The sequence below is a fragment of the Ricinus communis genome, chromosome 8 (genome assembly GCF_019578655.1).
Source record: "Ricinus communis isolate WT05 ecotype wild-type chromosome 8, ASM1957865v1, whole genome shotgun sequence".
Lineage (NCBI taxonomy): Eukaryota > Viridiplantae > Streptophyta > Magnoliopsida > Malpighiales > Euphorbiaceae > Ricinus > Ricinus communis.
The window spans coordinates 5471200-5493073 of NC_063263.1; the positions used below are offsets into that span (position 1 = coordinate 5471200).

At 33.3% G+C, this 21874-nt stretch overlaps 5 protein-coding genes across 5 annotated transcripts; all 5 read left to right on the top strand.

Moving 5' to 3' along the window:
* Positions 1–1820: 1820 nt before the first annotated feature.
* LOC125370901 (secreted RxLR effector protein 161-like) lies at positions 1821–2703 on the top strand. The gene is made up of 3 exons (XM_048378337.1): positions 1821–1863; positions 2056–2147; positions 2233–2703. The coding sequence occupies exons 1-3, from the start codon at positions 1821–1823 to the stop codon at positions 2701–2703; spliced, it is 606 nt and encodes a 201-aa protein (XP_048234294.1).
* Positions 2704–9964: 7261 nt separating this feature from the next.
* On the top strand, positions 9965–10442 carry LOC107262109 (auxin-induced protein 15A-like). Its single transcript, XM_015725862.3, has one exon. The coding sequence runs from the start codon at positions 10019–10021 to the stop codon at positions 10319–10321; it is 303 nt and encodes a 100-aa protein (XP_015581348.1). The 5' UTR covers positions 9965–10018; the 3' UTR covers positions 10322–10442.
* A 2116-nt stretch (positions 10443–12558) lies between these two features.
* Positions 12559–14001, top strand: LOC107262119. Its single transcript, XM_048378338.1, has 3 exons — positions 12559–12676; positions 13292–13509; positions 13598–14001. The coding sequence occupies exons 1-3, from the start codon at positions 12559–12561 to the stop codon at positions 13835–13837; spliced, it is 576 nt and encodes a 191-aa protein (XP_048234295.1). The 3' UTR covers positions 13838–14001.
* A 1764-nt stretch (positions 14002–15765) lies between these two features.
* LOC112536490 (auxin-induced protein 15A-like) lies at positions 15766–16306 on the top strand. Its single transcript, XM_025159248.2, has one exon. The coding sequence runs from the start codon at positions 15870–15872 to the stop codon at positions 16164–16166; it is 297 nt and encodes a 98-aa protein (XP_025015016.1). The 5' UTR covers positions 15766–15869; the 3' UTR covers positions 16167–16306.
* A 2823-nt stretch (positions 16307–19129) lies between these two features.
* Positions 19130–19655, top strand: LOC112536489 (auxin-responsive protein SAUR20-like). Its single transcript, XM_025159247.2, has one exon. The coding sequence runs from the start codon at positions 19280–19282 to the stop codon at positions 19577–19579; it is 300 nt and encodes a 99-aa protein (XP_025015015.1). The 5' UTR covers positions 19130–19279; the 3' UTR covers positions 19580–19655.
* Positions 19656–21874: the final 2219 nt, after the last annotated feature.

Sequence of the window (21874 nt, forward strand, 5' to 3'; positions counted from 1 at the left end):
CCCACAAAAAAGGTGTTGGTGGAGGCCGGATATGAAATGTAATAAGTGTGGACAGTTAGGACATATGGAAAAATTATGCATGTCTCCACAACAAGAAGGAGAAGCTAATGCTGCTCAAAATCCATAAGATGACGAGCAAATGTTTGTGGCACCCTGTTTCACCACCAGTAGCTCAACCGAAAGTTGGCTTATAGATAGTAGTTATACAAACCACATGTCTTATGATCGTGAACTCTTCAAAGAGCTTCATCTGACTGTTGTCTCTAAAGTCATAATTGGAAATGGGGCACATATCAGTGTAAAAGGCAAAAGAACAGTGGGATTGAAGGTCACACAGGTTTGAAATTTATTTCTGATGTCTTATATGTGCCTGAAATTAATCAGAACCTTTTGAGTGTTGCTCAGCTGTTGGAAAAAGGATATAAGGTTTTGTTTGAAGATAAAAACTGCATAATCAAAGATGCAGAAAGCAGAGACGTGTTCAAAGTCCATATGAAAGACAAAAGCTTTGCTTTGGACTTAATGCAAGAAGAGCAGGTTGTTGTACACAAAGAAGATAACAATACTTTGCTTTGGCACAAAAGGTTGGGGCATTTCCACCATGCCGCTATACTTTTTATGAAGAAAAATAATCTTGCAAAGGGCTTGCCTCAATTGGAGAAGGAGCTATCTGCATGTGAAAGTTGCTGATACGGGAAACAAACAAGGCTCCCTTTTTCACAAAATAAGGCTTGGAGGGCGGTTTAGAAATTACAATTAGTACACACTGACGTAGGAGGGCCCATCAGAACACCATCATTGAACAGCAATAAGTACTACATTGCTTTCATTGATGATCACATAAGAATTTGCTGGATTTATTTCATGAAGTTGAAATCTGAAGTTGCTGACATTTTTTGGAAGTTTAAAGCTTTCGTGGAACCTCAAAGTGGTTGCAAGATGCAGGTGATTAGATCTGATAACGGAGCTGAATATACTTCCGAAAAATTTAATAAATTTTGTCAAGATGCAGGCATCGAGCATCAGTCGACAACACCTTACATTCCGCAACAAAATGGCATGGTGGAGAGAAAAAATAGAATAATTATGGAGATGGCAAGGTGCTTAATTCATGACAAAGGGCTACCGAAGAAATTATGGGCAGAGGCGGCAAACACAGTAGTTTATCTGCTGAATAGACTTCCAACTAAAACTTTGCATAAAAGAACCCCATTTGAAGCATGGTATGGCTACAAACCAGAATTTGTTAATCTGAAAGCCTTTGGTTCCTTGTGTTTCTCTTACACTCATCAGGTTAAGAGAGACAAATTAGACAAAAAAGCAGAACCTGGAATTTTTGTAAGCTACAGCTCATCCTCAAAGGCCTACAGAATCTACTTGCCATACCACAATAAAGTCATAATCAGCAGAGATGTACAATTTCATGAGTTAGATAGCTGGAGTTGTGATGCTAAAAAAAAGATCGAGCTTCATAAGGAAGATGATGACATAGATCATGAACCTGTTAGAGGAACTCGATCACTTTCTGACGTCTATCAAAGGTGTAATATTGTTGTGATGGAGCTTGCAGGGTATGAAGAAGCAGCAGCTGATAAAAAATGGATGGCTGCAATGAAGGAAGAGCTTAGCATGATTGAAAAGGATCAAACATGGGAACTGGTGGACATACCAAATCACAAGCTATAGGAGTGAAATGGGTTTATAGAACCAAACTCAATCATGATGGTTCTGTAAACAAGTACAAGGCGAGGTTGGTCGTTAAGGGGTATGCTCAAATATTTGGGGTAGATTTTTCAAAGACTTTTGCTCCGGTTGCCAGGATGGATACTGTACAGATGTTATTAGCCCTTGCTACACAAAAAGGTTGGCTTGTACATTAAATGAATGTCAAATCAGCATTTTTAAATAGATATCTAGAGGAAGAAATATTTATTAAACAACCACAAGGTTTTGCTATTCAAGGAGAAGAAAAGAAAATGAAAAAGGCCATGTATGGCTTAAAACAGGCGCCAAGGTCTTGGTATAGCAGAATTGATGCATACTTGATGGACTTAGGTTTTGAAAAATGCCTATGTGAATTTACTTTATATATCAAGAAGAGTGGTGATGAAATACTTGTGGTGTCTCTTTATGTTGATGACCTGCTTGTAATAGGAAGTAGACTGGAACTGATTGGCAAGTTCAAAGAGGAGATGAAAGCAAAATGAAATGACATTTTTTCTTGGTATGCAGGTACAACAAAAGCAAAATGAAATTTTTATAAGCCAACAAAAATATGCAAAAGAAGTCCTCAAAAAATTTAATATGGAAGCATGGAAGCTGACTGCAACTCCAATGAATCAAAAGGAAAAGTTTTTGAAAGAAGATGGAGCTAAAAAAGTTGATGACAAACTGTATAGAAGTTTAATTGGCTGTTTGATGTACTTGACAGCAACCAAGCCAGACATCATGCATGTTGCGAGTTTGTTATCAAGATACATGAACTGTGCTAGTGAAATTCATTTACAAGCAGCAAAAAGAATTCTGAGATATGTAAAAGGCCCGGTTGATTATGGCATAAAATTCAGTCAAGTTGAAAATTTCAGTCTCCATGGTTATTCGGATAGCGATTGGGCTGGATGTGCTGATGATATGCGTAGTACCTCAGGTTACTGTTCTGGAATTTTTTCCTGGTATTCAAAGAAACAAGAAATCATTGCATAATCCACAACAGAAGCAGAATATGTGGCAGCTACTGCTGCTGTAAATCAAGCACTTTGGATTAGAAAACTTTTGATAGATTTGCATATGGAGTAAGAGGAAAGCACATAGATATTTGTGGACAACCAAGCTGCAATATCAATAGCTAACAACTCGGTGTTCCATGGCAGAACAAAACACTTCAAAATAAAATTCTATTTTCTTCGTGATGTTCAAAAGAAAGGAGAAGTGCAGCTGGTTTATTGCAGTACAAAAAACCAATATACTGACATTTTCATAAAGGCATTTTCTAAAGCCAAATTTGAGTTCTTGAGGCAAAAGATTGGAGTTTGCAGCTCCAACATCAAGAAGGAGTGTTAATTTTATGATTTTTGAAGCTGCATTAGTTATATTTTGTCCTAGTCTTTAGGCAAATAAAATATCAGTCCTTATTTTAAGGCAAATAAGGTAGTCAAGAATCAGTTTAGATTATCTTGATTTGTAGCAGATTTTTCTGCATTTTAATTTCAAAATCCTGCTGTATAAATATTTGGCTTGGCCATTCAATGAAATATATGATTTCTGCAAGTTCTTAAAAATACTTTTAGTTCTAGCTTACCAACAATTACCTTGGTACTCCTCTTTCAAATAGTCTCAAATTTCCTTAGGTGTATTGAAGCAAATGATCTTATCAAAGATAGAATCAGAGACTGCTGAATGAATGCAGCTCTTGGCTCTAAATTTCTTTGCTTTCTCTTTATTGTAAATCTTGATTTGATTTAAGGTTGGATTGTTTCCTAAGAGTGTAGGATCTTTGTCATTCTCAACATAGTTTCAAAGATCAAAAGCCTTCAAATAACATTGAATTTTGACAACCCATTTTGAATAATTGTCACCTGTTAGGATTGGAGGCATGATGACAAAAAGTTAAAGTAGTAACATAATTGCTGCTGAAATCTCTCTGTTTAAAGTGTTCAATATTTTTGCAAGTTTTCAGCAGCATTTCTCGCACCTGTAGTCATTAGTTGGTCCTAGTTTGTAGCACAAAATCAGCCATGTATATCTGGCATTTATTCCTTATTTTTCTGATAAGTGGTTTGTATTCTTTGCTATATATACTGAATGAAGTTTCTGTGCAAGCCAATAAAGCTGCACTGTCAAATTCTGTTCTGCATTTTCTATTTTGATATGAGAGCTTCTTTCTGGCAATTTTTTCTTAACAAAAAAAAAATTCAACCATGACTACTCTTGGAACTCCAAGCTCAAGTGAGCCACATATTTTATCCAGCCAGCAAAATAGAATCTTACCCACTCAATACAACGTAATCAAACTTGATCGCACAAATTATCTCCTATGGGAAACAATGATCATGCCAATCATCAGAGGCCACATACTAGATGGCTATGTCCTTGCCCTCCAGAATTCATGCCAAGAACAACACCAGGGAGTACAGTTAAAATACCAAATCCAGAGTATGAAGAGTGGCTTTCAAATGATCAATTGCTCTTGGGATGGCTGTACAACACCATGAGTTTAGATATAGCTTCTCAACTAATGCCAAGATCAACATTAAAGGAGTTATGGGATGCAGCAAAAGAATTATCAGGTGCGCATACAAGGGCAAGAATTGTCTACTACAAAGCTGAATTACAGAAAACAAGGAAAGGAGGAATGAAGATGGAGGAATACTTAACAACCATGAAAGCCATTACTGACAACCTTGCTTTGGCAGGTAATCCAATACCTTTATCTAAACTGATTATCCAAATTTTGAGTGGTCTTGATACAGAATACACTCCAATTGTCACTCTTCTTACTGACAAAGAGTCAGTATCTTGGATTGAGCTGCAAACGAACCTGTTAATATATGAAAGTCGACTAGAACAGCTTAATACCTATCAAACAGAGGGTATTAACTTGAATCCTGCCACTGCTCACTTTGCGGCCAGCAACACCAACAACAGGTCATTTAATTCTAATAATGGCAGAAGGCAAAATCGATCGAATTACAGAGGCACTAGAGGCAGATTTCGTGGAAGAGGAGGCAGAAGCAATGGAAATAAAATCTTGTGCCAACTTTGTGATAAAGGAGGGCACACTGCATCCATCTACTGGAACAGGTTTGATCGTAATTTCTTGGGAAACTCATCAAATCAGCAATCAAATGCCTTGATGGCTACTTCTGGAATAGTTGAAGATCCATCGTGGTATGCAGACACTGGAGCAAGCCACCATGTGACCAACAACCCACAAAATTTGCAGCACAAGCAGGATTATAATGGTAAGAACTCTCTTGTTGTTAATGATAGAAGCAAGCTTGGCATTAGTCATATAGGTAACACTAAATTGACTGCAAAATGGAATGATTTGTCTCTTAATAATGTGTTGTGTGTTCCTAAAATTACTAAAAATTCTGCTAAGTGTATCTCAGTTGGTAACTGATAACAAAGTGAACACCACATTTGACTCTTCTAGTTGTTTTGTGAAGGACAAGCTGACAGGGCAGGTGATACTTAAAGGGAACCTTGAAGATGGTTTATACAAGATTGAAGCTGCTCCTTCCTCAATTAAGTCTAGTCGTCCACAAATAAATTCTAGAGTCATTTCTTTTTCGTCCAATTTATCAAATTCAGAGTCTTGTTTGAATTCATTAAGTCCTTCAAATGAGGATGAGTGGCATAGGAAGTTAGGTCACCCATCTAAAAGAGTTTTATTTCAAGTTCTAAAAGAATGTAGTCCTCATTCTACCATTAATAACGTCAACTTTTGTGATGCTTGTCAGTTTGGAAAATCACATGCCTTACCTTTTAAAAATTCTCATTCTCAAGCAAAAAATGTTCTTGATTTAATTCATACTGACCTTTGGGGACCAGCACCGTTACTTTTAACATATGGGTATCGGTTTTACATAATTTTATTAATGATTTCAGTCATTTTACTTGGATTTATCCTCTTAAAATTAAAAGTGATGTTGTACAAGCTTTTAATCATTTCAAAAAACTTGTTGAAAATCAGTTTGGCACCAAGATAAAACAACTTTACTCTGATTGTGGAACCGAGTACTTACCTTTCACACAAATAGTTCAAAAATCAAAAATTATTTTCAAACACACATGTGCATATACTTCGGTTCAAAATGGTAGAGCATAAAGAAAACACAATCATATTGTTGAAATGGGCTTAACCCTTTTAGCTCATGCCAAAATGCCATTAAAATATTGGTGGCAAGCTTTCGAAAGTGTTATTTATCTAATCAATAGATTACCAACTCCTGTTATTCGTGACATTTCACCAATACAAAAGCTGTTTGACAAGGTTCCAGACTACTCTTTTTTGAAAAAATTTTATTGTAGTTGTTTTCCATGTCTTAGACCATATCAAAACCATAAATTTTAATTTCATTCCACCAAACGTGTGTTTCTAGGATATAGTGAATTATTCAAAAGATATAAATGTCTCGGTTCTACTGGAAAAATTTATATTTCAAGGGATGTAATATTTAATGAAAAAAATTTCCTTTTGCTAATGGTTTTCTTAATACAAAAAATGTGAATTCTCCTATTCTTGTTTCTTCACCACCTTCATGGCACACAATGTCAAATGATATGAGTAATGATGCAGCTTCCTCTAGTATAGATCATCACCAGACTTCTCCAACAGTATCACCAAGTTCTGAAAGCTCTACTTTCAATTCACCAAGAGAGCCAATGCAAGTTGGTGCTGCCACAGATTCTAGAATTGATGCTTCTGTTCCACCTGAAAATTCCATTGAAAATGAGAGACAGGAAAATAGTGGAACAACTCGGTCAAATGAACACCCAATGGTGACAAGAGAAAAAAGTGGCATTTTCAAGCCAAAACTGTCATTCACTGGTCTTGCCGAAGTTGCTAATGATCTCAACACAACGGAGCCTCTCAGTGTGTCAGCCGCACTACGGAATACTAATTGAAAAAAGGCAACGCAGGCCGAGTATCAAGCTCTTGTTCAAAATAAAACATGGTGCTTAGTCCCTCCATCTCCTAAGCATTCATTGGTAGGAAGTAAATGGGTTTTCAAGTTAAAATACAGCCCGAGTGGAAGCATTGATCGCTATAAGGCGAGATTAGTAGCAAAAGGCTTCCATCAAACTCCTAGAGTTAATTTTTTTGAGACATTCAGCCCTGTCATCAAGCCTACAACGATAAGATTTGTGTTGACTTTTGCTGTCTCAAAAGGATGGGAAGTTCGCCAACTAGATATAAATAATGCTTTTCTCAATGAGTTGCTGACTGAGGACATGTATATGGTGCAACCAGAGGGCTTCATTGATACTGCAAAACCAAATTATGTGTGTAAGCTTGACAAGGCCATTTATGGGCTCAAACAAGCTCCACGAGCTTGGTTTGACAGGCTAAAAAACACATTGGTATATTGGGGTTTTAGTCATTCCAAATGTGATACATCTCTCTTCTTCTTTAGGTCTCACAACAAAGTAATATTTCTTGTTGTTTATATTGATGACATTTTAATTACAGAAAATGACAAAGAACTTGCGCAAGCCTTTATTCAGAAGCTAAATAAGGTCTTTGCTCTAAAAGACATAGGGCCTCTACATCATTTCCTTAGTATTGAAGTCTACAGAGATGAGACAGGAATGTATCTCACACAATCAAGGTACATTCAAGAATTATTAAAGAAAGCTGAGATGGGAAATGCGAAAGCTTGCTCAACACCACTTGCTGCTGGTAAAAGTTTGTCTAAAGAAGAGGGAGAAGTCATGAGGAATCCAACTTCTTATAGACAAATTTTAGGAGCCCTTCAGTATCTCACACACACTCGGCCAGACATAGCATATGCTGTCAACAAGTTAAGCCAATTTCTTCAGCAACCAACTTTGATTCATTGGCAGGCAGTGAAAAGAGTTCTTCGTTATCTAAGTGGAACTGTTTCGGTTGGGCTACATATCAAATACAATGACAGACTTGGCTTAAGTGCATTCTCTGATGCTGATTGGGCAAGTTGCCCAGATGATCGCCGTTTTGTTGCAGGCTATTGTGTTTATTTTGGTGACACCTTGATTTCATGGTCTTCTAAGAAACAACATGTTGTAGCCAAGTCAAGCACTGAGTCTGAATACAGGGCCTTAGCGAATCTTGCTGCAGAGATGTCTTGGATCATTTCACTTCTCAAAGAATTTTCATTTCCTCAGCCATCTAAACTAATCGTGTGGGTTGATAACTTAAAGCTGCTGCTCTTACATCCAATCCTGTGCACCATGCACGAACAAAGCATATTGAGATAGATGTTCATTTTGTTAGGGACATGGTCTTGAGAAAAGATCTAGAAATTCGGTATGTTCCATCACACAATCAGATAGTTAATTGTCTTACGAAGACATTGACAAATCCTCGATTTCAGTTATTGCGTGACAAACTCGGCATGGTTGATTCACCCCTTCGTTGGAGAGGGAGAGTTAAAGCAGTAACATGACTGCTGCTGAAATCTCTCTGTTTGAAGTGTTTAATATTGTTGTAAGTCTTCAGCATCATTTCTCGCACCTGTAGTCATTAGTTGGTCCTAGTTTGTAGCACAAAATCAGCCATGTATATCTAGCATTTATTCCTTATTTTTCTGATAAGTGGTTTGTATTCTTTGCTATATATATTGAATGAAGTTTCTATATATACTGAATGAAGTTTCTGGGCAAGCTAATAAAGCTGCACTGTCAAACTCTGTTTCTGCATTTAGTATTTCAAAACCATTTGGAGGAGACATGATTTTGATTTGAAAAGAGAAAAGAAAGAGAAAGGTGTTTAAGTTTTTAGGCTAAGTGTTTAAGGGAGATTTTTAAGAAACGGAATAAGCAAGCTTCTGTCGAGTAAGAAGAGCAAAAATAATTTACTTCACATATCCCTTAAAGATCAACTATGCTTTGATACCAATTGTTAAGTTTCTTTAAGAAAATGAAAAAGCAAATGAAGTTGGATAAGAAAAGATTGCTGAAAAACTTATTGAAAATCATTAACTAAAACCAGAAGTACATATACAACTTAAGTCAAGAAAATTAAGAAGAAGAAAAGCTTGTACACTGTCACAAGCAACCTTCGGAACTACATGCATTGGATGATAGAACTGCCAATGCTATGACTTAAGTAATTAGACTAAATTAATAAAAGATAATGAAGCAACTAACATGCAAAGAACAAGACAAAATCAATATGTCAAGTGAGATACATCAATGCTAGACTTAACAATAAACTTGCTCATCTGTAAATGCTACTGATTTACTATCTTATAAAATCAATGGGCCCCGACAATGTAAATATGACAATCTTGTATGTTTTTTTACTTATTCGGTCTATTGATCCTGGGATTCTAGGTTCTTAATATCTAGTTCTTACATCTGTTAAAATTATTCACCAAAATCATTTGTACATGACACAGTAGGATACAATTTGCAGCAACCAATCGTTTCAAGCTTAAACAGGTTTGACAGTGATGATGACGAGCAGCATCAAGTGAACTTCACGAGGCTTGTCTATCTCAGTTCAGACATTTAAATGTAGGAATGTCTTTGCAGCCACGTATATTTCTAGACAAGGAATGCTGTAATGTTTATGACATTTTACTTCTATTAATCATTTCTTAGAAATGAACCCATTAGAAAAAAACAAATATAAATTTATCCATATGCCACGGTACATCTATGGAATATTTTTAGTGGGTATACGGATAAAGGGCATATGATTACCATTCAATGATAATTGCTAATCAGTTGACTGGTGATAGGACCTGGTGGTAGGGAATGGCTCATGTGAACTTCAGGTTGGTTTGTCTAACACAGGTTGATGAGCTGCTAAAGTTACAGGAGGTCAGATGTCTGACACTTTCATGTGTGAAAATTTCCCAGCTTTTGTTGTAAAGATTTATAAACATTATCTTTAAATTTTCGAATTGACTCAGAAGAAGCATGCTAATTTCGGAACAAGAAAGACTTGGGACATGCTGTCTTAATATTGATACAGATAATACTTGGACTTGAATATAAGTCCGAACTTGTCTAAAAGTCTCTTCAATTGCAAGTGAATCTTGCAGTTGTTTGTTGGAGGTGATGGGTCATGATGTATCAGAAGAAAAAAAAAATTGGAAAATTCGTAGGCCAGTCCTGAACTTTTGATGACCAAGTTGCAGGCAAGGCCATGTGATCTCCACTAACATCATTAGACCCACACCAAACCACTTTCTTATGTATAAAAATATATATATATATACACGCAGGTTCTTATATTAAGCACCAAAAGCTCCTTTGTTTTTCAAGTCCTTATTGAACTTTATCTTCTTTATCCATACCAAAAGTTATGGGTTTCCGTTTACCTGCTATAATTCGCGCTAAGCAATTTCTTCTCAGATCCTCTTCTTCAACGTATCAAACAGCTTTAGCAACCATGGACGTGCCGAAGGGCTGTGTTACAGTATATGCTGGCGATAACCAGAGAAAAAGATATGTGATTCCTGTATCATACTTAAACCAGCCATCGTTTCAAGAGTTACTGAGCCAAGCTGAGGAAGAGTTTGGATATGACCATCCAATGGGCGGTCTCACAATTCCCTGTAGCGAAAGCATCTTCTTAGATGTCATTTCTTGCATAAGCAGATCATGAGAGACACCATATCTTTATACAATTTTGTAGCAATTTTGTGCAAGTGTAGAGCTACAAGTACAATGTACAGAATAGACATAGCATTAAGCATAATAAATGAAATTATTGTTTCTTTATATAATCTTGTTTTGTTATGCATTTAGATCTTCAGGATTCATGTCACTATTCTATAATTTTATCTAGAGAATGCCAAAAGAGATTTGTAGTTCTATTATCATTCTTCAACCAGCCTTCATTTCAAGAATGACTCGGCATGTCTCCGGAACAATTTGGCTTCAATAATATACTTAGCATGTCAATTCCATGAAATTAATTCCATGAAGTTAATGTTAAAAAAAAATTCCATCAACTTCATCATGCTATCCAGCTCGATCCTGACTAATAATGATTAAAAAAAGAAAAGCACTACTATGGAACTTTTTCTTCCCCTCCTCCTCCTCCACCGTAATCAACCAACAGTAACAGAATTTGACCGAATTTATAAATTCAATCTGACTAATTTAAATAAATAAAAAATTAAAAGATCTTAAATTGAAATAATTTAAAATCGAAATCTCTAAATCTAAAATGATTCAGACCTGAAGCTAGGATCCAAAACCAAAATATTTCGGATGATTTGAGACTGAATCAATTGAATTCAAAATAATAAAAAAATTAAAAATAATATAAACCTAAAACTATCCAAATCCAAGATTTTGTAACATTTAATTTTTTAATATATTTTATTTTCAATTAAAATTTTAAGAAATATTTTTAATAATTCATCTTCAAATTTATAATTTTTTAAATTATTGCTTTTATAAATTATAAATTATTAAAAAAATAATATATATATATATATATATACTAATATTGCTAGTCACGCACGTTACACGTAAATTATTATTTTAAAGATCATAATATAAAAATATTTGATAAATTAGTATATAATATAGTATTTATTAAAAATATCTAATTATTTAGTACTTTTTTTAATCGTATAATAGGACTTCATGTGTATTATTTATTTTATAAATTTAATGGATACTTAGACTTTAAATAAATTAATAAAATATTATAATAATCATGAGACACATAAATTAATATATCAATAAAATAAAATTAAAAGTATCACATATTTTTTGACTTCTTGTCTTCAATTTTTATGAAAATTCATATTGAATTATTTGAATTGCATCATAAGTATATATATTGTGTGAATAATTCATCAATTTCATATAGGATTAGAAATGTATACAAAATTATGATAAAATTAGGATTGAATTAGATTACTCACTGATTAATTCTTTTAGGATTAGAAAAAAATTAATCACTAACTAATTCTACTAGAATAGAAAATTAAATTAATTACATATAGAATTAGAATACAATTAGTAATAATATTTTAGACAGTTCAAAATTTTCTCTCATTTGTACTTATATATATATATATATATATTAAGAAATAAAATATTAACAAATAATCAAATAAAGTGATTTAAATTAAAAAGTAGATCTTTGCATTTGATATTTTACAATTTAGTTTAATTCTATCTTAAATTTTTTAAAACTAATAAATTTATAGGATTTTATTGAATAAAATTTATGAAATCAAAATGTAAAATTAGATAAATTAATCAAAAATTTAATCGGAATTCAATAAATCAATATGAAACTCGACTTGAAATTTAAGACAACCTAATTATATTTTATCTAAATCTGACTGGACTTCAAATATGCGAAAAAAAAACTGGGCTAAAAATACCCAAATTTGGCTCAACTCACATCAAAGTTAGCAAAATCGAAAGCTATCTAAACCTAAAATAATACAAATTACCATTACTCAAAATGACCAAATTTAAAAATTCAGAACTCAAAATGATTATTAATACCAACATTTCTTTTTATTACAAAAAAGATCCCTACCAAGTTGCTCTCTTTGGTAAGAAATCCTTAGATGAACCATATTCACACTCACACACACAACATAGAATTATGGATTTTCTACTATAATTATGACATGCATATCTTATGATGAATTGTGTTTACATTAGTTGATTTGCAATCATGATTGATCAATGGTAGTTAAACTATGTCATATGTGGTACTAAAGAACATAATTCTACTTAATTTTGTTGAATCTGATTTTATTTTCATCCAATAGATGGAACTTCAATTATTAACGCCTAATCTCTTTTCATAGAGTCTTGATGTGGCATCAAATTTGAGGCTTAACATTTGTAGTAACTAATAGGCCTATGGCGAGGCTGGAACATGGCCTGGAACTTTCAGGAAACCAGCATGGCTGCATTGTCACTGTCTTACCTATAACACTGAAGAGTAATGGGTGGAACAGAGAAGAACTGAGGTGGGGTGGTACCCACCATCAGATTTGACTTGCCTAATGCCGTGATTGCAATGAATCGTTCACCAGGCAAACAATATCCATCATCATACTCCGCAGCATTTTGGATTTTTGCTATTTAAGTTTTTAATTCAAAGGGTGCTCCTTTATGCCCCTTAATTATTCTCACTAATTACGAATTTAATAACAAAGATTGGAAGAATCTACAGGCAATAAAAATTTCAATTCTTTTTAAATGTAAATGCAATTTCCTTTTGCTTCAAAAAATAGAATCCAAAAATCATGCTGATGCAACTCGAAATACAGGTTTTTTATTGAGACAAAGCTCTTGTGGCCTTGTATCTTGCATGTAACAGATATATATTGTTTCTCCAATGGATTTTTTCCGTACATACATACCACGGCTATCTGTGGCAGATATTTAATGGGAAATGGTGGTGACCTGATAGGACATCATCTAGAGACTCTTAAATTGGGATTTTTCTTCCTATCTAGTTGATGTCCAAGAGCCATAATTAAGCCAATTGCTTAACGCAACTGACAAGAATTTTCCTGTCAACTTCTCTTTTAGTCTTAAGTACGGCATGTATGTCTCTACCATATAATTTGTTGGGTCAACGTGCAAGTCTTACTCACAAGAAATTTTCATGACAATAACTTGCTAGACAGCATCATATGGTCCTGGGGCAACCTATGTCTCCTTTCAAATCCCACCAGCAGACCCCTCACCACCACTCATCAGAACTTTATCAGATTTTCTCTCGCACTCTTGAATCTATATATCCATGTGTATCAACCTAAATCCAACCCAAATCCTAAACTAATCAGATCCTCTACTTGCAAAGTAAGCTTTCCCTTCTTCTGTTGTATTATTTATTTGCTATTCAACAGCCATGGTTATTCATTTTCCTGCTATTGCACATGCTAAACAGATTCTTCGTCGATCAAAGTTGCAAGTAGCTAAAGATATTCCAAGAGGTTATTTAGCAGTATATGTTGGAGAAAACCAAAAGAAGAGATTCATAGTTCCTATATCAATGTTGGATGAGCCTTCTTTTCAAGAATTGCTAAGAAGAGCTGAAGAAGAATTCGGGTTCAATCATCCAATGGGTGGTCTTACAATTCCTTGCAGAGAAGATACCTTTCTTGATATTACTTCGCGTTTGAACTGATCTTGACTTCTATGTAAATCATCAAAGAAAATTTTGTAGATTCTACACATTTTGTTTTCCCCTTCTCTTTTACACTTTGGATGGAGCAGTTTTATCTGCGAAAGAATTGTAAAGTTTTTTTATACTCAAGTTCTTCCCAATGAGATCCAAAGAAAATTATTTCACTCAGCAGATCATTATATTCTACAATTATACATTTTCAATTAGTGCAGCTTATCCTATCTATTATTTATTTGCCAGTATTTTCTAGAGAGCAAAATATTATCAATCAGATTGAGATAAATGATCAAACCCCATAATGCCTAACTTAACAACTTGGATGACTGGAAATTTTCAAACAATATTGTAGAGAAGAGAAAAATTGAAAGGCTGTCTTAAAGTTAGGATTACGCTTGCATATATATAGGATTCCTGCTGAAAAATCAGACTTGAGATAGATTTTTATAGTCAAAAGGTTGTCTTGTGCCATACCTCTCTGGTAGGAAAACAAGCAAGATATGCCCCTTTTGTGCTATTCTAAATACTCTATTTAATGAATGAAGAGTGAGTTCCAGCAAATCTCTTATAGTTTTCTTGGTAACATAACCAAAAAGCCATTTGAAAGTTTTTCAATCAAAATTCATTTCTCATTTGAACTGATTCAAAAGATAATCTCAAAATAGAAGTATAAAGTGTCTGTCAGAGTAGCCTAACACAATTAACCTGAAACTAGTATCCAGTCTTTTTCTTTTTTTTTTTGGTCTGAAGAAGAAAAGTTGAACATAAATACTGTTAAAGAAGCCGAAAATGGAGTATCTTTCACGGAGCAACAGTGGTGCTTATCTACCTAGCACCTATGCTCTGCCAGTCTATCTTAAGATTTCATTGTTGCGGTACCAGGACCCTAACTGAATTAAGCAGCACTTTCGAGGTTTAGCGAATAAAGCTGAACAAGAGTTTGGTTATCATCATCCAATGTGTGGCTTGACAATTTCCCTTTACAGAAGACAATTTCAATTTGCTTACTTCTGAACAGAATAGACAATGAGAAAAGATATTAAAGTTGTAGCTGACAGCGAACAATTTGTTTAGCATATTGCCAAAGAAAACATGGAGTTTTCCTACAATTTTGACAGAAGTAATTGTTCCCGCAATTAGAGTGACAAAAGTTCGGTAGTCTCGTGTTGTAAAAATCTTTCTTGCTCGAGAAATTCTTAAGCAGACTATTCATAGACTAAGTCAATTGTACAGTAGCATGTAATTTTATTCATCGATATATTTTTATTGATTGATTTATTTATTACCATTAATAACACATTATTAAAATTTAACTAATAAAAATATAACAATTAATAAATAAAGTCACATGTCACCATACACTTGACTTAGTTTATACGACGTGGTAAACTGAATCTACTTAACAATTTATCTTCTTCTTGTAACAGTAACATTTAGAATTTTCTTGACTAGGCTTTTTATTTTATTTTTCTTTATCATTATATTTTATTTAAGTTTTTATATTTTTCAAATTTATTTTTTTTACTTCCTAATGATCAATTGTATTTTAGTAAATCCTATACTATTATTTCATTAATGCAAATTGATCATCAAAGTTTAAGTAAAAGAAAATTGTAAAGTACAGAAACTTAATCTAAAAAATTACTTGTGCAAAGCATATTTATCAACATTAAATATCTACCATCCATTTCCACTGCTTAATTAGCCGGTCCCCCATTGTCTCATCAGAGCATGGTAGGTCATATTGTTTGCAAAACAAAAATTATGAAGAGTATGAATTCTCTGGCCCACAGTTGAGTGACTGGAAGACAAAACCATGTGATACCCTCATGAACTATGACCCAAGCACATACCGGCAAATATTTTTCAGCCACTACCTCAGATTTTGCAAGATTTTCCACTAAGAAAATCTCATCTATATATGTAGCCACTAAGCGATCCGTTGGTCACACACAACTAAAGCATTCAAATTCTCTGGAACATCTTTTCCATAAACAACTGAAACTTAAGCTTCTTTTCTCATCAAAAATAGAAAATGGGTGTTCGCTTGCCTGGTGTCCTTGCTAAGCAAATTTTCCGCCAGTCTGCATTTGTAGCTAGTAAAGCATCCTCAGCTTCTTTGGATGTCCCAAAAGGATACACAGCAGTTTATGTTGGTGAAGGCCGAAAGAAGAGATTTCTGGTGCCTGTATCCTACTTGAATCACCCTTCATTCCAAGGTTTGCTTAGCATGGCTGAAGAGGAGTTCGGTTTCGACCATCCTATGGGTGGTTTGACAATTCCCTGCAGAGAAGATATTTTCCATAATGTCATTTCCAACTTGAGTAGATGATGAGAGAAGCACTCAAATTAACACCAAAAGGAAATTTTGTAAAGCAGGAAATTGCCAATTCCATGTAAATATGTATTGTTACTGAATCAAACAATTTTGCCTGATGAGAAAAATTATCTTATATAAATTCTTGTTGTGTAGCTGCACAGTCATATGCATACTGTAGTTTAAATCCAGTACTTGAATGATTCCGCTAACCAGGACAAGGCCATTGGTAGATGTAATCAATTCATAGAAACAGATTTTTGTATAAGCATCTTAATTACATCTATTATGTTGATTCAATTAATTGTAGCCGACAAGCCTTCGTTTGGACTTCAATTACTTCAACTGAAAATCAAATTGTGTAGAATCATGACAGTAAGAAATATTTGTCTCTAATATTCTTCTCAAGGTTTTCTATCATATGAACTTGCCTTAGCCAACAAATTAACAGGTTTACAGTAATGACCTATGGTGATCATGAGTTAATTTACAATGTACTCAATTTTCCTCGGGCACAGAAGGAATAGAGATGTTCCGCTAGAAGAGATGTGACTGGACAGAAACCAATGCATTTTTTTATTTTTTTTATTTGTACAATTGAATCCGAGATGATTTTAGCCCACTTTCCTGTGCTTACTCAAGCTAGTATGAATAATACTCTGGAATCAAAATTCTCATGTCCATTCTCCAGCACTGTCTCTTATACACTTTTTAGTTATACAGATCAAAATCTTGACAAGCAATATAACCACCATTTTTAGAGGAGAATACCTTGACAAGCAATATAATATTGCTAGTCCTTACAGTTTTCCAATCTTGCTGTCAAATTATTATTCTATAATACCTCTCTAACTCAAATGAAAAGTATACTCCCGTAGAGCTCACTTTTCAATCCATTTTCAGTTCAGAATCTCAAAAGGCAGAAGTTCCTTCTGACTTGTAAGTTTCGTCTGCAATACTAATTGTACGAAATGACAAATTTAATTCACGTATTCATTCAATCGATACTCTGAATGCCCAGTTTTCAATTTATATAAAAAGAAAGTAAAGGCACTCTTTAGACAAACCAGCTGAGAAAAGAATGCATGACAGACATATTTTACAGTATCAGGAATTTTGTATTTGCTTTCAGAAATTTGCTAGGAGTGTTTAGTAATACTTCAATGCGTTATTATGATATCCAACCAAAGGGGTTAATAAATTATAAAGATTTCTATTTGTCAGGAATTTTGTGAGGAAGAAAAAAAGTTCAACAACTAATTTGTAAGATGATATGTACATTGAGATGGTTTGAAATGGTAGAAAAATTTAAGCTCGCAGAAGATGTATGGATTCGATCATTATATATAGATCGTGAGTATTGGGTACTTACTCACCTGAGAGACACCTTTTCTGCAGATATGCACAACTTGGCATAAATTTTCTTTTAGCAAATACTTGTTTAAGATCGCTGTAATTATATAAGTTAATTTTTTCTCTTTAGGCATGTCAACCACACGAAGATCAGAAAGTATTAATTCAATTTTTTATAAGTATTTGAATAGAAAAGACCACGTTGAAAGAGTTCATTGAGAAATATATGGTGGCCTTAAAAGACAGACATTTATAAAAACAAAATTGAAGCTTATGGGAATAATAAGCTTATGAGGTGGAGAAAGTAAGCACAACCAAAGACCCTAAGAAAAGAATAATCAGGGGACAATATGTAGTATCTTTTGTAAAGGACTGAGACCGTCTAGAATTGGTGTTGGTAATCTGTTAATCAGATACGAGGCAGTAGAGAAAGCTTCCCACCAATATGTGAGAGGTATAGCAGCTTGAGCAAGTAAAGTGAGACCCAATTCTACAACATGTTTGTGTTTTCTCTCAACCTTACCATTTTATTGGTGAGTATGAGGACATGGATGCCTGAAAATAATTCCACATTGAGCAAGATAAGAGGTAAAAGACCTAAACTCTCCTCCCCAATCATTCTACAAACACTTAATAGATGTATCAAATTGTTTTTCTACAAGAGCTTTGAATCTCAGAAGGATTGTAAAAGCCTCAAATTTAGTTTGTAAGTGGTAGATCCAAGAAAACCTATTAAAATCATCATCAAACAGTATATAATACCTATGACCCTCAGAATAAAGTGAGGCTGTAGGACCCCACAAGTTAGTCTGAACCAATTCCAAAGGTTTAGTGGTCTGAGAAGAACAATGTGAAAAGGGTAAAACATGACTCTTGCCAAGCTGACATACATCACAGAACATGGATTCCATTTTTATTGAATGAGGGACTTTACAATACTTCAGTACTTTGTTAAAAACCTTTGTACAAGGATGACCCAGGCGTTTGTGCCAAAGGTCTATGGTTGCAATCAAAAAAATATTAAAGCCTACAGTAGGTAACTGACTTTTGACTAAGACTTGTAAGCATAAACAATATTTATAATGCCTTTAACACAGATTGAAATACCATTGAAAATTTGAATCAAACCAATAGTTTTACAGTTGATCTAAAAGGGGATGCAGATGAATTAAAGCACTCTAACAACTGAATCAAATATTCAATTAAAGCCTTCATATAAAAAAGAATCAAAAGAAAAAGAAAGATCAAATGCGGTTGCCAGTATTATCCATGAAGGCTTCACATGGACTTGCCCTGTGACTAACAACCCATGTAGATTCACATAGATTGGAGACTAAATGTACAATTCAATACCAATTATGAAAGTCACATTAAGTACATGGATAAATTGTCTCAACCATGTTCTTGCTCTCAGGATCAGCCACGTACGTATTATCCTATTTCAAATCTTTTTCTAGTCTTCAATTTGTTTACAGAGGTGCTGGTAGGGCATCCTAGTGTTCTAACATGTAGACATAACACGAAAGCTCTCGATCCCATTTTTTGTTGATTAGCTAGAAGGCAAGGCCACATGACCCTCCATGAGCTAAGTCCTATGCCAAATTATTTTGGGCCACCTAATCTTAAATGCTCTCTACACTCTCCATCTATATATATCTCATATATTCAAACCAGAAAAAGCAAACAGACTCTCCAGCAATACCCTTCCCTCAAGCAATTAAGCTTCAGATAACCTCTGTTCTTCTTTCTCATAAAGTTGTATCAACAAACTCACCATGGCTAGACATCTTCCTGCTGTTCTCGCCAAGCAATTTAGTCGGAGATCAACAATATCTGCAAATAAAGCATTTCTGAGATCTTCAAATATTCCGAAAGGTTTCCTAGCAATTTACGTTGGAGAGACTGAGATGAAGAGATTTCTAGTTCCAGTTTCCTATCTTAACGAGCCTGCATTCCAACATTTGCTAAGCAAAGCAGAAGAGCAATTTGGTATCAATCATCCAATTGGAGGTTTGACAATTCCTTGCAGAGAAGATATTTTTGTTATTGTCACTTCTAGCTTTAGTAGATCATAAGGGAATGCAAATTAATGTCACAGAAAAACAATCTTGTTTTGGCACAAAAGGCCAATTCAATGTAAATGCTACAGGCGGTTAGACTGGTCTAATAAAATTTAATTAATTTTAATTATTATACTTTAAAATGGTAATTATAATAAACTAATAGTAAATTATTAACTTTTAATAATTCTTAATAAAATTCAAATACTAAAATTCAAATAATTAAATAATAAATTTAAGTAGATAAGATATGCCAGAATCAAAATCTCAATATAAATATAAGTTTAATGATTTTAAACATAGGTTTATTCAATTTTTGATGTTATAATCTATATTTTTCTTTATTTTTTATATATTTTTTTGTAAATATATATAAGCAAACCGGTTGGACTGGTTTAACCGGTTTAATTCGATTCAATTCGGTCAAAACCAGTTCAATTACAAATCTGGTTTTTTAGTCAAATTAGACCGAACTAATCGTTGCTTCCAGTTGAATCACTTGAACCATTCGATTCGATTCGATTTTTAAAATAATGTACAACGTTTGCCAATTTTATGCTCTCGAATAATAAGTTTCGGTCTATAAGTTTTCTCCGCGGTTTTTTATCTTGTCTGTTTAAGTAAAAAGACAATTATACTCTCTCCATACAATCAACTCATTAGACTACCCTTGTATCTAATTTCAAAAACATTCAAAACAAACAATATTTAAAAATTATAAAAACAAATGATCACGAATAAAACAATAACAATGTCAAATATATAACCAGTAAAATAAATAAAAAATACATATAGAAAACAAAATATCAATATGGTCACAGTTTTGATATTCTATTGAAATGTATGTCATATATTGCATGGTTTTGAACAAGTTTTTTATGAATGTATTGAAAAATAAAAATTTAAAAAGTTAAATGTCATTTCTATAAATACAACTCTCGTTGTGTCTTAAACAAATAGAAAATATTATTTCAATAATATTAGAATATTGAAATACAAACGTTCCGATCTTTCGATTTTTTTCTTTTCCTTTCTGCTACCATGCTTAACACATTGGCATTCCATCGAGAACTTTCTCACGCCTACTTACTATATATTCTAGTCGCTTACTCATAAGCAAATATTAAGCAGATGTAATCTAAATAGAAAAAACTCATGAAGCAAAATAAAAATAAAAAACTATAGTACGTGTATAAACTTGAATCCCACTTATTTGACCTTCAACGTTTTTCTTCTCAGTATCCATTTCTAAAAATAAAAAGAAAACTCAACTTAAGTTAAGAAATAGTAGGTAACTTTTTTGTTTATTTTTCAGGAAAATGGTGATAAGAAATAAGAGAAATATGAAAATAAAAAAAAGAGAAAGAAATATGAGAATTTTTCGAGGAAGTTTAGGATAAACCTTTAAATAAAAGTTAAGAAACAAGTAACTTTTTTGTTTGTTTTCAAGAAAATGAAGGAAAATGATAATGAGAAAAATAAGAGAGAAATATGAAAAGAAATAAGAGAAAGAAAGATAAGAGTTTTCTAAGAAGAATGCAAGGTAAACCTTTGAAAATTTGAAGCTTTTATGTATCCAAAATGTTCACTTTCTTTATTTAAAGAAAACAATTTTATTAAATATACTATGAAGTTAGGAGAAAAAAAAAAAAAAAACTTGTGAAAAACTCATGCCACAAAGAAGAACTTGCAGTGCAATGCATAATGGACATATCCCCGCAAGTGATGAAAATATTGTGCCACTTTCCTACTGTCTATTGGGACCACCTAGCCAAATTCCTCTTCTATCTTCATCTTTTCTTAATTTCTTTCTTTTTGTTTTAGTCCTTTCAGGAAACAATTTTTCAATTCAGTTCTTCAAATAATTAATTTCTTCAAAAAATCCTTAAAACTTAGGGTAAGAATAGGTTTTTTAGGTACTCGACCCTACTGCCACCTAATAAGACGGCTTTGAAAAGTATAAAATAAGATTTTGATGGGTTCAAATTTAGCTTTTAATACTCGCTAAAGATTTGAACATATTGAGCTTTTGTATTCGTAGATAGTGTATACCTGTTTAATGTTACTTTTTACTTGTATTTTTAACTTTAAATTTGATTGATTTAGATTTTATAAATCTTTTCCTTTATTTAAGTAGTATTTTTGTTTCACTATAATATAGACAAATGAAATTTTATTATATTTTCATAGTAAAAAATAATATTTACATGAAAGAGGATAAATAATAAAAATTACAAAGATTGATAAAAATATATAAATAAATACTATACATGTCATAAGAAGATATATTAGTAATTAACATTATAGTTA

What these genes read in the sequence shown, in the direction of transcription:
- LOC125370901 (XM_048378337.1), top strand. Translation starts at nt 1,821, where the DNA reads ATGGATACTGTACAGATGTTATTAGCCCTTGCTACACAAAAAG. An exon ending in AGCCCTTGCTACACAAAAAG is followed by an intron (nt 1,864 to 2,055) that starts GTTGGCTTGTAC and finishes TGATGGACTTAG; the next exon opens with GTTTTGAAAAATGCCTATGT. An exon ending in TTTATGTTGATGACCTGCTT is followed by an intron (nt 2,148 to 2,232) that starts GTAATAGGAAGT and finishes CTTGGTATGCAG; the next exon opens with GTACAACAAAAGCAAAATGA.
- LOC107262109 (XM_015725862.3), top strand. Translation starts at nt 10,019, where the DNA reads ATGGGTTTCCGTTTACCTGCTATAATTCGCGCTAAGCAATTTCTTCTC.
- LOC107262119 (XM_048378338.1), top strand. Translation starts at nt 12,559, where the DNA reads ATGGCGAGGCTGGAACATGGCCTGGAACTTTCAGGAAACCAGCATGGC. An exon ending in AGAAGAACTGAGGTGGGGTG is followed by an intron (nt 12,677 to 13,291) that starts GTACCCACCATC and finishes TCAACGTGCAAG; the next exon opens with TCTTACTCACAAGAAATTTT. An exon ending in TCAGATCCTCTACTTGCAAA is followed by an intron (nt 13,510 to 13,597) that starts GTAAGCTTTCCC and finishes CATGCTAAACAG; the next exon opens with ATTCTTCGTCGATCAAAGTT.
- LOC112536490 (XM_025159248.2), top strand. Translation starts at nt 15,870, where the DNA reads ATGGGTGTTCGCTTGCCTGGTGTCCTTGCTAAGCAAATTTTCCGCCAG.
- LOC112536489 (XM_025159247.2), top strand. Translation starts at nt 19,280, where the DNA reads ATGGCTAGACATCTTCCTGCTGTTCTCGCCAAGCAATTTAGTCGGAGA.